This window comes from Mastomys coucha, unplaced genomic scaffold (genome assembly GCF_008632895.1).
Source record: "Mastomys coucha isolate ucsf_1 unplaced genomic scaffold, UCSF_Mcou_1 pScaffold3, whole genome shotgun sequence".
NCBI classification, from domain to species: Eukaryota; Metazoa; Chordata; class Mammalia; order Rodentia; family Muridae; genus Mastomys; species Mastomys coucha.
The window spans coordinates 49926863-49940786 of record NW_022196909.1 but is presented as its reverse complement, the minus strand read 5'-3'; the positions used below and the strand labels follow the sequence as shown (position 1 = coordinate 49940786).

General features: G+C 50.7%; 2 protein-coding genes across 3 annotated transcripts in view; one reads left to right on the top strand and one right to left on the bottom strand.

Annotated features, from left to right (window-relative positions):
- Positions 1-539: 539 nt before the first annotated feature.
- Atp6v1g2 (ATPase H+ transporting V1 subunit G2) lies at positions 540-2445 on the bottom strand. Its single transcript, XM_031347393.1, has 3 exons — positions 2095-2445; positions 1715-1815; positions 540-1263 (listed from the first exon to the last, which is right to left on the bottom strand). Exons 1-3 carry the CDS (start codon positions 2174-2176, stop codon positions 1090-1092), a joined length of 357 nt encoding a protein of 118 aa, XP_031203253.1. The 5' UTR covers positions 2177-2445; the 3' UTR covers positions 540-1089.
- Positions 2444-13924, top strand: part of Nfkbil1 (NFKB inhibitor like 1) — an 18707-nt gene continuing 7226 nt past the window's right edge. The window contains exons 1-2 of one of the 2 annotated variants that reach the window (XM_031347320.1): positions 2444-2569; positions 4019-4295. In XM_031347320.1, coding sequence (XP_031203180.1) covers positions 4031-4295 — 265 coding nt within the window. In that variant the 5' untranslated portion in view covers positions 2444-2569; positions 4019-4030. Of the gene's footprint in view, positions 2570-3405; positions 3610-4018; positions 4296-13924 lie in introns of those variants that run through there. The other variant, XM_031347319.1, reaches the window with a different exon arrangement.

Here is a 13924-nt window from a genome sequence, read left to right as displayed (position 1 = left end):
TGGGGACACAATGACCTTACCAGATACATAATGAGAGCCAGCACCCAAACATAATGTCAAGCCAGGCGCGGTGGTGCATGTCTTTAATTCCAGCACTCAAGAGCCAGAGGCATGTGGATCTCTATGAGTTCAAAGTTAGCCTGGCCTGGCAAATTCCAGGACAATCAAGAATACCTAGTAAAATACATACTGAGCCTCTCTCTTTCTCTCTCTCTCTCTCTCTCTCTCTCTCTCTCTCTCTGTGTGTGTGTGTGTCTGTCTGTCTGTCTGTCTGTCTGTCTCCGGTGCTGATAAGCACCATAAAACAAAGAAAGGGACAGAGTGCTGCTCTGCCAACATCCCCTTACAGCTATCATATGCAACCCTCTGTCCCTGAAGACCCACACGTGCTCCCTCTTGAGAGAGAACACAGTACCTCATGCTTTTGTTTCTCTGAAAAGCTTCCAGGACAGCCCTTTGCAGTGTTTTGGAAACCATATAAATGCAGAACTCTGAGGACAGTGGACCAAGGTGAGCAATGGCAAGGCAAAAAGAGACTGCTTTCACCGACAAATGACCCATCCACCGGTATTTTATTGACACTCCACATTACACAGGGAGGCAAGGTGCTGAAGGCACAGAAAGAAATGCATGCATGTGGATGTCACAGATCTCTTCCGCTCCCAGAAGCAGCAAGCTTTGAGAAAACAGAAGAGAGAGGAGCAAGGAACAGGGATGGGAGAGGACCAGAAGTCGGCCAGCTCTGAAGTCAGGTGCTTTTCATACCCTGTCACTGGGACATACATTTCTTAGAGGGATGACTTGGACATTCATTAGTATAATTCCATAGAATTATATATGTCATGGAACATAGAGATTCGGGTTTCAACAGGCTATTTGTAAGTCTCATGGAAGAATATTGGATCCTGTCACGTAGAACCCTCCCCTCCAGGAAAAGGTTATTATGCGAAGTGATTGGCGGTAGGGGAATGGTATTCTGGATTGAACCCAGGGCTCTGTGCATGCTACACAAGTGGTTTTGAGTAGGGATATTTCTTTGTGGAAGGATCTGATAGAAGGAGTCTTAGGATGTGTCCCTAAGCGGTGGTTCTAGACAGTAATCCGATAGTTGGGGTGGACCTGGGGCCTGACATCACAGACCATGCCGAGAAGCTGAGCCAGGACACGCTCCCGATTTCTCTGCTGGGAGCTCTGCATGCCCTGAACCTGACGTCTCGTGGCCTGCTCCACTTCAGCAGACAGATTCCCCTGAGAGCCCATAGCCTGGGGGGTGGGGGTGCAAGAGAGAAAGAAAAAAAAAAGCAGACACAGAAAGGAAGGTCCCAGCATGTAGATGGAAGGATCCTGAATAAGGCCTGGGAAGCCTCTTCAAAACTCTTCCCACCCCACAGAAACGCGTAGATACCAAGCAGGTCAGCACAATCCTTACTTCTGAGACCATAAAATCCCCACCTCCTTACCACAGTGACCATAAAATGGCCCCCCACCATGAGGGTTACCACACCCCACACGGACTGTGAAGGCTGCCCCCACAAGTCTCACGTACCGTTAGAACCCCCAGACCTTACAGATCCTGACAAAGCTTTACCAATTTGTGATCCTTGTCAGGATCTCCTCCTCAGCTCTCAGACACCTTAATTTCTTGTTGAGTCACCTACGTACATCTTACAAGAGGCACCCGGGTGGGTCCATCCTTGCTCCCCCCTCAACTCACCGCCTGCTGCTTGCTCTGGAACTCCTGCTCTCGCTCCCTGCGGTATTGCTCCACCTCCATTTGAGCCTCCTCCTTCGCTTGCTTCAGTCGCCGGGCCTTCCCTAGAGGCAAAAGGACAGTGAACACACACACACACACACACAAACACAAACACACACAACCAGGAGCGTTAGTGGGATCGGTGCCCTCTAGAAATTGTCCAATCTCCTGTCAACCAACCAAGTGCTAGACTGTAAAACCCACCCGTTTCTTCTATCCTAACAGCTTCAGTTCCCCATCTGTCCCCATTGTCCTTGGGTTTTCCTAAGGACTCAAATGTCCGTTCTCCCTTATTCCTAAATTCTCCTTCCAGATTCCTAAGAGAGGAAAAGGGTGCTCACTCTTCCTGGCATCGGCCACCTTCTCCGCTGCCCGCTTCTCAGCCTGGAGGAGCTGCTGGATACCCTGGGTCTGACTGGCCATTTTTGTCACTAGAGAGGATGCTGTTCCGAAGGCGACCAAGGTACCAGACGGCTCCCGCCCTCCAGCGCCTACTCCTCCGGTCCCTTGATGCGGTCCTCCACTCCCCCTGGGTCTTAGTGCTCCCGTTTTCACTGGGTGTCTCTCATCCTCACACTGATGATGACTGGTCCTCCTCGCCAACCTCACTGAGGCAGTACCCGAAACCGCCGCCCGAGGGCAGCAGAGACCAGCCCTGCGCTGACTACCGCAGCAGGTGCAGGGCCTCTGCGTGTCACCGGGGTCCACAGAGATGGGGCTGGGGGAAGCGGAGGGCAGAGTGCTTGCTTGGGCGGGAGGAGATCTTGATTGGTGGTCTCGAAGGAGACACAAAGGCGATGAGAACGGTGTGGGAAGGTAAGGATGTGCTTGGACACAGAGCGCTGGGTTTCACTTACACTCCCAACTGTGTCTCCACGCCTCCCTCCGCCCTGACCCCCGCCCCTTCAGCCTCCATCTTCTCCTTAGACTTTTTTTCCCAAATCCGAACGTCTGCGCACATCTGCCTGCCTTGTCCTACGTCTGCTTGTTAGTGTCTACTCATGTGTTTTTCTTTTTGGATCTACCCATACTGTGTGGTGTGTGTGTGTGTGTGTGTGTGTGTGGTGTGTGTCTGTGTGTGTGGTATGTGTATGTCTGTGTGTGTGTCTGAGTGTGTATGTGTGGTGTGTGTATGTGTGTGTGGTGTGTGTGTGTGTGTCTGTGTGTGGTGTCTGTGTGTAGTGTGTGTGTCTGTGTGGTGTGTGTGCACGTGTGTGTGTTTTGTGTGTGTGTGTATGTGTGTGTGTGGTGTGTGTGTGTATATGTCTGTGTGTGTATGTCTGTATGTGTGTGTGTGTGTGTATGTCTGTGTGTGTGTGTGTGTGTGTGTGTGTATGTCTGTGTGTGTATGTCTGTATGTGTGTGTGTGTGTGTGTGTGTATGTCTGTGTGTGTGTGTCTGTGTGGTGTCTGTGTGTGTGTGTGTGTGTGTGTGTCCGGACAGGGTTTCTTTTCTCTCTGTAGTCCTGGCTGTCGCTGCAGCTCGCCCTATAGACCAGGCCTGCCTCTGCCTCCCTTCGGAACCTCGCCTCTAACCTTCCTCTTGCAAGGAGGACCCTATGTCGCAAACTGTCTTGTTTCCCCTCCGGAGGCCTAATCCCGAGTCACCCAGTCCGAGCGGAACGATTTCCGGGATGGAACAACACAGTTCATTTCCGCCCGAGACTGGCGCGTGTGCTTGCGCCATTTCCAGCATCCTGGCGTGCCTCCGCCCTCCCCACCTCCCTTCTCGGAGCGTCTGAAGCCCAGGCCCCCGGCCTCGGTCTCTGAGGGTCCTTGGGGGGGCGGGGAGCAGGTCTGATGAGTAACCCCTCCCCCCAGGCCCCAGAGGAAGGAGCCTCTACGTCTGTCTGCCGGGTACAATACATTCGATTTCTAGATCGCTCTTTGAATTTGTGACTTTTCTTCAGATCTGTGGCTAATGAAAATTGCCCCCATCTGGCCTTAACTTGATTTTTTTTTTGTTTTTGTTTTCCTCCAAAGTTCAGAATGAACTTTTTTTTCTTGGCCTCTGGAGCCTTAAAACAATTATGTATCATTTTCTCAAAAAAATTACATCAAAAATTAACTCTGTGACCGCCCCCCCCAAGTCCCCAACTCCACCCCCACCCCACCCCAAACTTGCCATCTGCTAAGGGATGAGAGTTTAGAAGAGGCCTTATCTCTTGCTGGAGATGCGAGGGGGAGGGAATGGGAGGTAAAGGGAGAAACTGGAGGAAGAGCGGAGCTGGGTCCTCACCGCTACCATTTCCCACTTCTTCCTCAGCCCCAGAGTTCCATGGCCTCGGCTTCCCGCCGGCACCGGCGAGAGCGACGCTTCCGGCGGTACTTGTCTGCAGGACGGCTGGTGAGAGCCCAGGCTCTCCTCCAGCGACATCCCGGCCTTGATGTGGACGCTGGGCAGCCCCCGCCTCTCCACAGGGCCTGTGCCCGCCACGATGCCCCTGCCCTGTGCCTGCTGCTGCGTCTCGGAGCTGACCCTGCCCACCAGGACCGCCATGGTGACACGGCGCTGCACGCTGCTGCCCGCCAGGGCCCTGATGGTGAGTGGGTCCGTGGGTCTTAAGAAGCTGGTCAGATTTGAACTGAAAGAATGGGTAGGAAATAAAGGCCTGGTGCGGTGGTGGCACAGGTCTTTTGATCCCGGGCAAAGCAGAGGCAGGAGGATCTCTGTAAGTATCCAGCCCACACAATTGAGCTCCAAGACTACAAAGAGAGACCCTGTCTCACCCAGCAAAAATAGTTGGGAAATAAGCTAGTTATTGGTCGGTCGTTGGGAACTGTTGAAGCAATTGACCCGGTTGGTATGTGACCATACCTTTTTAGTAACAGATAAGCTTATCCTAACATCACCCAAATATCAAAGGGGTGTGTGTGTCTGTGTTAGCGCGGTGTGATTGTTTTTGTTTTTTGAGTCAGGGTCTTGCTGGGTATCTATCTCAGGCTGGCCTCAGCATCCCAAGTGCTGAGGTTGTAGGCATGTGTCACCACACCCAGCCGCACAGCTTGCAACTCTTCCTTTACCTTTCCTATCTTTCAGGATTAATGACTACTTTGTTTCTTTGACGGCTGTTTACCTATAGCACAACCTCGCAGTTGACTGCTTGGGGTCAGCTCCCAGCTCCGAGGACCTGGCCCCACTCAACCCCTCTCAACCCCCGAGATTGGTTTACTCCTCCCGGTGCATAATTAAAACAATGGCAACCTTTGTGGTATGCCACAAACACCTTACAAAGTATCCATGCCGTCAGTCACATGATCAGCTGGGATGGCCAGCGGACCTGAAACTTTTACATGGTGTTAACGGGCGATATCTGCTGTTCTATGTTAGGGACGGACTCATGTCCCTTGACACACATCAGGCGACCAGACCAGTTTTCTTCATTCTCACCAAAATTCTGTAACAAAAAATCTAACTTAAGCTGGTGGTGCAGGCATTAACTAGCCCTCTGGGGGCAGAAGCCGGCGGGTCTCTGTGCAAGCTCAAGGCCAGGCTGATCTACGTAGTGAGTTCCAGGCTAGCCAGAGCCACATTAGAGAGACCCTGTCTCAAAATAACAACAAAACATCTCAAATCAGCATCATTAATGGCTTCGCAGTGCAGACAGCCTCTTTATTTCATTTGTGTTACTGGCAGATAGCCAGCCCAGAAACAACTAGCCACCTAGAAAGACAGGAAGTTCACAGTGCCCTCCTGTAATCCCAGCCCTCCGGGGCACCTCAGGGCCAGCCTGGGCGGGGCCTACGAGTCCCAAACAGTGAAGAAGAAAAGAACCATCAAGCATATCTATCTACTTGGAGACTGCGTGGTGACTAGGTTTTTTTTGGTTGTTGTTGTTTTTTGTTTTTTTAAGATTTATTTATTTATTATATGTAAGTACTCTATAGCTATCTTCAGACACACCAGAAGAGGGCGTCAGATCTCATTACAGATGGTTGTGAGCCACCGTGTGGTTGCTGGGAATTGAACTCAGGACCTTCAGAAGAGCTGAGTCATCTCTCCAGCCCTGTGGTGACTAGTTTTATCCCACTGAGGTTAACTCAGATGTTTTCTTTTTTTTTTTTTTGGTTTTTCGAGACAGGGTTTCTCTGTGTAGCCCTGGCTGTCCTAGAGCTCACTTTGTAGACCAGGCTGGCCTCGAACTCAGAAATCCAATCCGCCTGCCTCTGCCTCTCAAGTGCTGGGATTAAAGGTGTGCGCCACCACCACCCAACTCAGACGTTTCTACCAGAACCTTGTGCTCGCCTGCCCCTGCTCCCCAGCCACCTGACCTAGACCCAGATGACGTACTTGTAGATCGGTTTTGTCAAACCCCACAGTTCTGAAAACAATGTAGAAGGTGTTGCCTTGGCAGTGACAGCAGAAGCAATTCCACTGAGAGCAGGTTCTGACTAGAACCAGGGGGAGGCCCTTCCGTGGAGAGACGTCCTTCTGCCCACTGGAGATCATGAGCATCAACAACCCGGCTTACTCACTCATCTCCAGCTTGGCCTCTTCTTGATCAAAAAACAAAACCAACTACATAGAGAAACCCTGTCTCAAAAAACCAAAAATAAAACAAACAAACAAACAAACAAACAAAATCCTTTAACACAAGTAAGATGGGCCTGCATAGTTTATTTTCTTTAAGCTTAAAGAGAGGAAGTCTACCAAGTACAGGCTGCAGCTACCTGACTGATTCTATTATGGGGTCCCTGAAGAAGAGTAAAAGTCCCAGAGTCCTGAAGAAGTCCTATGGAGGCTTTTTTTTTTTAACCACCAACAGGACTGTTCCAAGCAGAGTAACAAGCCGGAAGCCGCCTCACCCTCCAGTTTGAGTTTCGTTTTTGTTTTTCTAAAAGATTTATTTATTTATTTATTATATGTAGGTACACCGTAGCTGCCTTCAGACATACCAGAAGAGGGCATCAGATCTCATTACAGATGGTTGTGAGCCACCATGTGGTTGCTGGGATTTGAACTCTGGACTTTTAGAAGAGAGCCATCTCTTCAGCCCCCAGTTTGAGTTTGTTGTTTTTTGGTTTTGTTTGGTTTTGGTTTTTCAGACAAGGTTTCTCTGTGTAGCCCTGGCTGTCCTGGAACTCACTCTGTAGACCAGGCTGGCCTCGAACTCAGAAATCCGCCTGCCTCTGCCTCCCAAGTGCTAGGATTAAAGCTGTGCGCCACCACTGCCGGGCCCCAGTTTGAGTTTTTAAGGGCAAAAATGCACTTGTGACGCATACAGAAAGTCAGCTCTGGACATCTGCAGCAAGCCAGCTTCACAGGAGCAGGGAGGCAGTGGTTAAATGGTCAGGCAGTTAACCTTTAGCTCAGAGTCACATTGTACAGGAATTTATAGCCGGACCAGAGACCAGTTTACTCTAAGAGCTTGTAGCTGTTCGGTTTACCCAAGGTGGTTTTAGTACTTAAAGTATTCTTAGGTGTGCTTTCAGGAGATGCACACCTCTATATAGTTTAGCAGCCAGCAGCAGTTTAAGAGGCAGCTCCCTGGGTGGTAACAGTATAATGCCTGGAGCTGCTGCTTGCTGGCCTCTGAAACAGGCTGTGATGACGACCTGAGCCGCAGACTAGATGCAGCTTTGCTACATAGTGATAAGTACGCTATGTCGGGGCCTTCGGTTAAACTTGGCTGAGTAGCTCCTAGTGGCAGAGAAGGTACCTCCACCGTCATCATACTGAGTTCCGAGAAGCCTGCGAAACATGTAACACACCGTGGCTAAAGTGAGAGCTTCCTGGGGAGGTTCAGGACCTTGTCTGAATATCACAGTTGAGAGGCTACAATGTTCCACACTTGTCCCACACCTTGGCCTCCTCCTCGCAGGCACCTGCCAGTCCTGCCACCAGGTGGCGCTCTAACCCCAATTTCTCCATCTCATTCGGCTGCCCCCTGCTTTGAAGGGAGTTGAATGAGATTGCTTCACTGAGCACATGAAGTGATTGAACCTTTTGCAGGAGTCTCCCCTGGATTCTCGTGTTAGGTCAGAGGGGTTCTCGAGGTCACTGAGGTGACGGGGGGGCGTTTACCACACCCAGTAGGAGGACAGAAGAGCCCCACATTTTAGGCTTTTGTGTGTGTGTGAGTGTTGTGGAAGAGCAGTTTCAGCTATCAGAGGGACCCATCAGTAGACCATGTGTCAAACTGCATGTCCCACACTGCACAGAGCAGCACGAGTGGACACTGATGAGCAGCCACACTGCACAGAGCAAGCACGGGTGAACACTGATGAGCTGTATAGTTCTTTCAGGTTTGGGGGGAGGGGGAAGAAAAAACAAACCATCATTCTGATGTTTGGGTCTGGGGTTTAAGGTTTGCTTTGATCTTCTCTGGGGTTTGCCTTGCTGGGTGTTGGGTTTGGGTTTTTTTTGTTTGTTTTTTTTTTTCAAGACATAGACTCTATCTATAGCCTTGGCTCTTCTGGAACTCGATATGTAGACCACATTATCCACAAACTCAAAGAGATAAATCTACCTCTCTCTGCCAATCCAACACCTGGCCCCTACGTCTACCGTCCAGGGTTACAGGTGTGAGCCAGCACTGAGCTCATGCCAGATGCTCGGGTGCACACTCCTTTACTATGGGTACATGTCACAGTATAAGTTATTTCTCATAATCCCAAGTTGTCATGAGTTACCAGGGGTCAGACCCCTGGTGGCCGGAGCCTGCTTGTCCCCAGTCTTCATCCCCAGTCTTCCTTTCCCTCTTATTAGTTGAGACAGTGGCCCCCATGCAGCCTCCGCAGCTCTGGACTGTGATATTGCTGACTGGGACGCAGGCCTGCACCTCCAGGCTTGTTGTGTGTTTGTGTGACACACCCTGTGCTTCTGATCTGTCAGCATCCACTGCCTCCCTGGCTGCACAGGGGAGGCCAGAGCAGCCTTGTTTCAGAATGACTGGGCACAGTGTATGTTCCACCTGTCCTTCCAGCCTCGCATTCTGCACACCCACAGACCTGTCACCTCGGCCGCAGTTGTCTTCAGTGACCCTAGCACAGGTTTCACAAGCCTTGCCCCGTCAGGAAGTGGGTGGTGGAAGAGTTTACCAGAGCACAGGCCTGTAAGCCCAGCACCCAGGAGGCTGAGGCAGGGGAATTAAGGCTACATGGGCAATTCAAGGCCATCCTGAGCTACAAGAAACCCTGCCAGAAGGTTGGGGTGCCAGAGAGTGAAGGCGCCGCAGTAGGGAATCTATTGCTGCAGGCAGACAGTACAGAGGCGCTGTCTGCACCTGGCATCAGGAAGTGTTTTCATGCCACGGTGCCCTGGTCCTGAGGTCTGGAGGGATGACACCGTGTGGGCAGATGTGAACTGCGATTATAGATGTGAGCTGCTGTGACTGGGATTACAGATGCTCGAGTGCACACTCCTTTACTGTGGGTACATGTCACAGTGTAAGTTATTTCTCATCATCCCAAGTTGTCATGAGTTACCAGGGCTCAGACCCCTGGTGGCCAGAGCCTGCTCGTTAGAGAGAATTCTCTGTGGTGCTGTTGTGATGTCCCAAGATCAATTGTAGCCTGCCTCATCATTAAGCCTAGTTCTTCCTCTTTTAAAATTTAGTTTTATTTTTCTATCTGTGTAGAGGTCAGAGGATACAGTTGGCTGTTGGTCCTCAACTTCCATTGGATTTGAGACAGCATCTTGTTTTTGCTTTTGTTTTTTAAAGATTTATTTATTTTATTTATATGAGTACACTGTAGCTGTCTTCAGATACACGAGAAGAGGGCGTCAGATCCCATTACAAAAGGTTGTGAGCCACCATGTGGTTGTTGGGAATTGAACTCAGGACCTCTGGAAGAATAGCCAGTGCTCTTAACCACTGAGCCATCTCTCCAGCCCATCTTATTTGTTTTACAACCGTGTCTACCTGGCTAGCTGGTCTCTATGAACTCTGAATCCCACCTCTTATATTGCAGTGGGAACATTGGGGTTACAGATGTGTGCTGCTATGTCTGGGATTACAGATGTGAGCTGCTGTGACTGGGATTATAGATGTTAGCTGCTGTGACTGGGATTGCAGATGTGAGCTGCTGTGGCTGGGATTGCAGATGTGAGCTGCTGTGGCTGGGATTGCAGATGTGAGCTGCTGTGGCTGGGATTGCAGATGTGTGCTGCTGTGGCTGGGATTGCAGATGTGTGCTGCTGTGGCTGGGATTGCAGATGTGGGTGCTGGGACGTGAACTTGAGTCCTCAGATTCCCACGGCAAGCACTTTACCAATATTGTGTTCTTTCAGACCCAAAGTTAACTCTTTCTGGTCCTGCTCAAAGATAGCAGCAGCCTTGTTTAAGCCCAGTCCTGGGCAGCCAGCCACCACAGAACAGCACCCGCACACCCCTACACATGAGACTCATGCATGAGGCTCACAAGAGATGGAGACCATTGTCTGGATTGCATCAAGTCTGAGTGCAGCCCTTGCCAACAGTGCTGATCTGTCACATAGTCATGAGACCACAGGATATCAACTTTGTTGGAAAGGGGAGGTGGAGTTGCTGATGAAGGGGACCAGAGGTCAGAGGTCAGGTCTTGACATCAGAGCAGGGGCTCCTGGGTGGTGGGAGGCAGCCTAAGTGTTTATGAGGGGCTGCTGTCCCCAAGGCAGCACTGTCTGGAACTGAGAGACCTGAAATAAGGAAGACATTGATTTACCACAAGGTTGAGTAAGCAAGGGCCAAAGACACACAACAGAGTTAAAAACAGAGGGTTCGTGAGAGCTGAGGGAGTCCAGGCGCCTAAAAGAGCTGCTAGGAGCTGCCCCAGTCTGGAGGCTGGTGAGACCTCCGAGTTAGACAAAGCTGCAGCTGCTTTGTATCTGGCTGGAGTGAAGGGGTGAGAAACATCTGACACAGGGAGGACCACGGGGAGGATCACATGGAGGATCGCAGGGAAGCAGCCCAGATGACGGTCATGCAGTACTGAGACTTGTAAATATTTGTAAGTTAGAACAGGATAACTGCAAACATGGAAGAGCTGTCCCTGTTCAGGATCATGTGTGTCATAGCCACATTTCCTTCTTGGGGGGTTTTGAAAGTCTCAGACCCAGCCTGGGCAAAGATAGCGCCTTTCTAGGTGAGCCGTTGATTCTTTAAGACAAGAGAATATGAGCAAAATAACGATGAGTGTCCCCTCGTCCAAGGCCAGCATCATACTGGGCCTGTGGGAAGATGGAGAACACTGGGGTGTGGGTGATGAGCATAGCAGTGACCATTGGGATGGAAAGAAACCCTCTGTCTATCTAGGGAGCCTGAAATGTTGGGGTAAAAGTGGAACCACCCAGTAGTTTAAGAGGGCTCCTTAGGGAAAGCCAGAAAGGATTCCTTGAAATGAGTCCCTCAGTGCCTGGAGAGTAGGAAGACAGCTGGAACTGGAGAGCGGGCTCCTCAGCGAAGCCCTGTTCCTCGGGCAGAAACCCCAGGTTCAGTTCCCGGCACCCAGAGGATCTGATGCCTCTTATGACCTCTGTGAGCATCAGGTACCCAATGTGGTGTCTATACGTAAACATTAGGAAAACGCTCGGACACATAAAATCTAAAAACAAAATTTTTTTAATAGTGAGTTTCAAAATTTGTATCATCAGAGCTCAGAAAGGAGAGAAATCACCTCAGCTGCTCACTGGGATCTGGAGGTGTTTGAGGGTGCGCTTCACCTGTGCTCCCCAAAAGAAGAGAGGGATCTCCAAGCAGCATGCAGGACTGGGCTGCACAGCTTTGACTGAAACAGCCCTAGCTCCAGACACAGACCCACAGTGGCGTGGCTGCGGCTGGAGAAAAGAGGAGCTGGCAGGGCCCGTCCACGTAACTCTGAAGGCTCTTTTGTCCTGAGAGAGGGTTGGTTCTGATTGGTTGGTTGGTTGGATGGATGTTTTTTTGAGACAGGGTTTCTCTGTGTAGCCATGGCTGTCCTGGAACTAACTATGTAGATCAGGCTGGCTTCGAACTCAAAGATCTGCCTGCCTCTGCCTCCTGAGTGCTGGAATTAAAGGCAGCAGGGGAGGATTTTGTGATAGATCCAGTTCCTAGGTTGTGTGAATATGAAGTGCTCCCACAAAGGTGCGGTCAGACTCAGAGCTGTACTCGCCCTGTACTAAGTGGCCCCCTTCGTGGTTTCTCCCAGTGGCATAGCGCATGGGGACAGCACAGCCATGAAGGGCTTGGAAGGGCCAAGGAGAATCCAAAGTGGGACGGCCGAGTCTGGAGTGCAGCCTGGTGGGGTCCCTTCATCGTTAGATTGGCCCCACCCCCTTTCTCGAAAATTGAGGGCACAAGCACCAAGGAGGTGGCACTGCATCCTGAGGGCCGTGCTTGTTCTGAGTGACACTGGGACTGAGGGCCTTGTTCTGAGTGACACTGGGACTGAGGGCCATGCTTGTTCTGAGTGACACTGGGACTGAGGGCCTTGTTCTGAGTGACACTGGGAATGAGGGCCATGCTTGTTCTGAGTGACACTGGGACTGAGGGCCTTGTTCTGAGTGACACTGGGACTGAGGGCCTTGTTCTGAGTGACACTGGGACTGAGGGCCATGCTTGTTCTGAGTGACACTGGGAATGAGGACAGGGTCACTGACAGACTGAAGGGAGCAGGGAGTCAGATCCAAGACTTGCGTCCCGAGACAGTGGAAACCTCGGACGTTGTTTCTCTTTACCATCCAGGATCTCACAGACCTGGTGATCAGGGGGTGTGTGCATGAACATCTGCTTCTTAGTTCTCCCCGTCAGGGTTCTGCGCTGCACAGGCTCTAGAAGGGAAGGCCCTGAGACCCAGGAGGAATCAAGGATTCTGTGTCACAGACGGGCACAGAGCAGCGGCTCAGGCTGAGTGGGCTGAGCCCGAAGATGACAGCCCAGCTGTGCTGAGACAAGATCTTGGGGACATTTTTATGGCAGCGTTGGGAAGGCTTGTCCTGGTGGAGCGTAGGCTAGGGTGACGGTGAGCCTTATGGAGACCGCTCCTCTTGGACCTCTCCAAACCCAGGAGCTGTCCTGGGCCCAGACTTCCTGGCCTCGTGCCGGCATTTGGGATCCTTTTGAAGAAAAAAGTCAGACTTTTGTTCTGAGGCAGCTGCCTTGCATCTCTCCTTAAGCTCTGAAAACCAGTTTGTCCTGGAGAGGTAAATCCATTTAGTTATTTCTTGAAGTCGACAGCTGTTGGTACTTAATATGTGATATGGCTGCAGCCAAGCATCTGAGCGGTGGCCCTGAGGGCTGCGGGAGCACCGGCTTCCCTGAGAAGAGGAAGGTGGGACCCCTGGGGAGGAGGTGGCTGATTTTGTTTTGTGCTAATATTTATCATCATCATCATTATCTTCTTCATCATCTCTTATTTTTGTTGTTGTCTTCTGAGACAGGGTTTCTACATAGTCCTGGCTGTTCTGAAACTCAATATGTAGACCAGGCTCTCCTGGAATAAACAGATCCTCTCACCTCTGCCTCTCCAGTGCTGAGCAAAAAAAAAAAAAAAAAGGTAAGAGGCAGGTGGATTTCTGAGTTCGAGGCCAGCCTGGTCTACAGAGTGAGTTCCAGGACAGCCAGAGCTACACAGAGAAACCCTGTCTTGAAAAAAAAAAGAAAAGAAAAGAGCAAAATCCTAGCCTTGTTAAAACTCAGTTTTCAAAGTAACAAAAGCCTGACAAACGGCAGAAAATAATCTTCATGGCCAAGACAAAAATTGCTGTCACTGGAAGGCTGCTTTGGTCAGTGCCCCGGCAGCATATCACAGCAGACGCTGTGTGAGGCAGAGGGTGGACTTCAGCGTGGCTGTGCATGCTGCACTGCACCAGGCTTCGGTGCTCCAGCTGGCTCATGCTCACCTCCAAGCTCGTCCGCTGCAGACCTCGTGACTGACTCCTACCTCCCTGCGCACGCTCACACGTGTTAGTTTTACTCTCATCTTATCTTTTCCATTTTGGAAAAGTCTAGTCATTTCACCTTAGGAGAATCTTAATTTACACATGCAGACCTTCTTAACTAAAAATACCCTTTTCCTTTCCACCTTCCTCACCCAGAACGCCTCTCTACACTTACTGCCTCTGTGTCTCCTCCTGTACACTCTCTTTTTTACTGTTTACTTCCTGACCAGAGACTTGTCTGTTCATCTGCATCCTGACAAAAGGTAGCCCCTGGCATCCTTGATAGCTGACTCGGAGGCACTGCTTGGATTTTTTTTTTTTTTTTTTTTT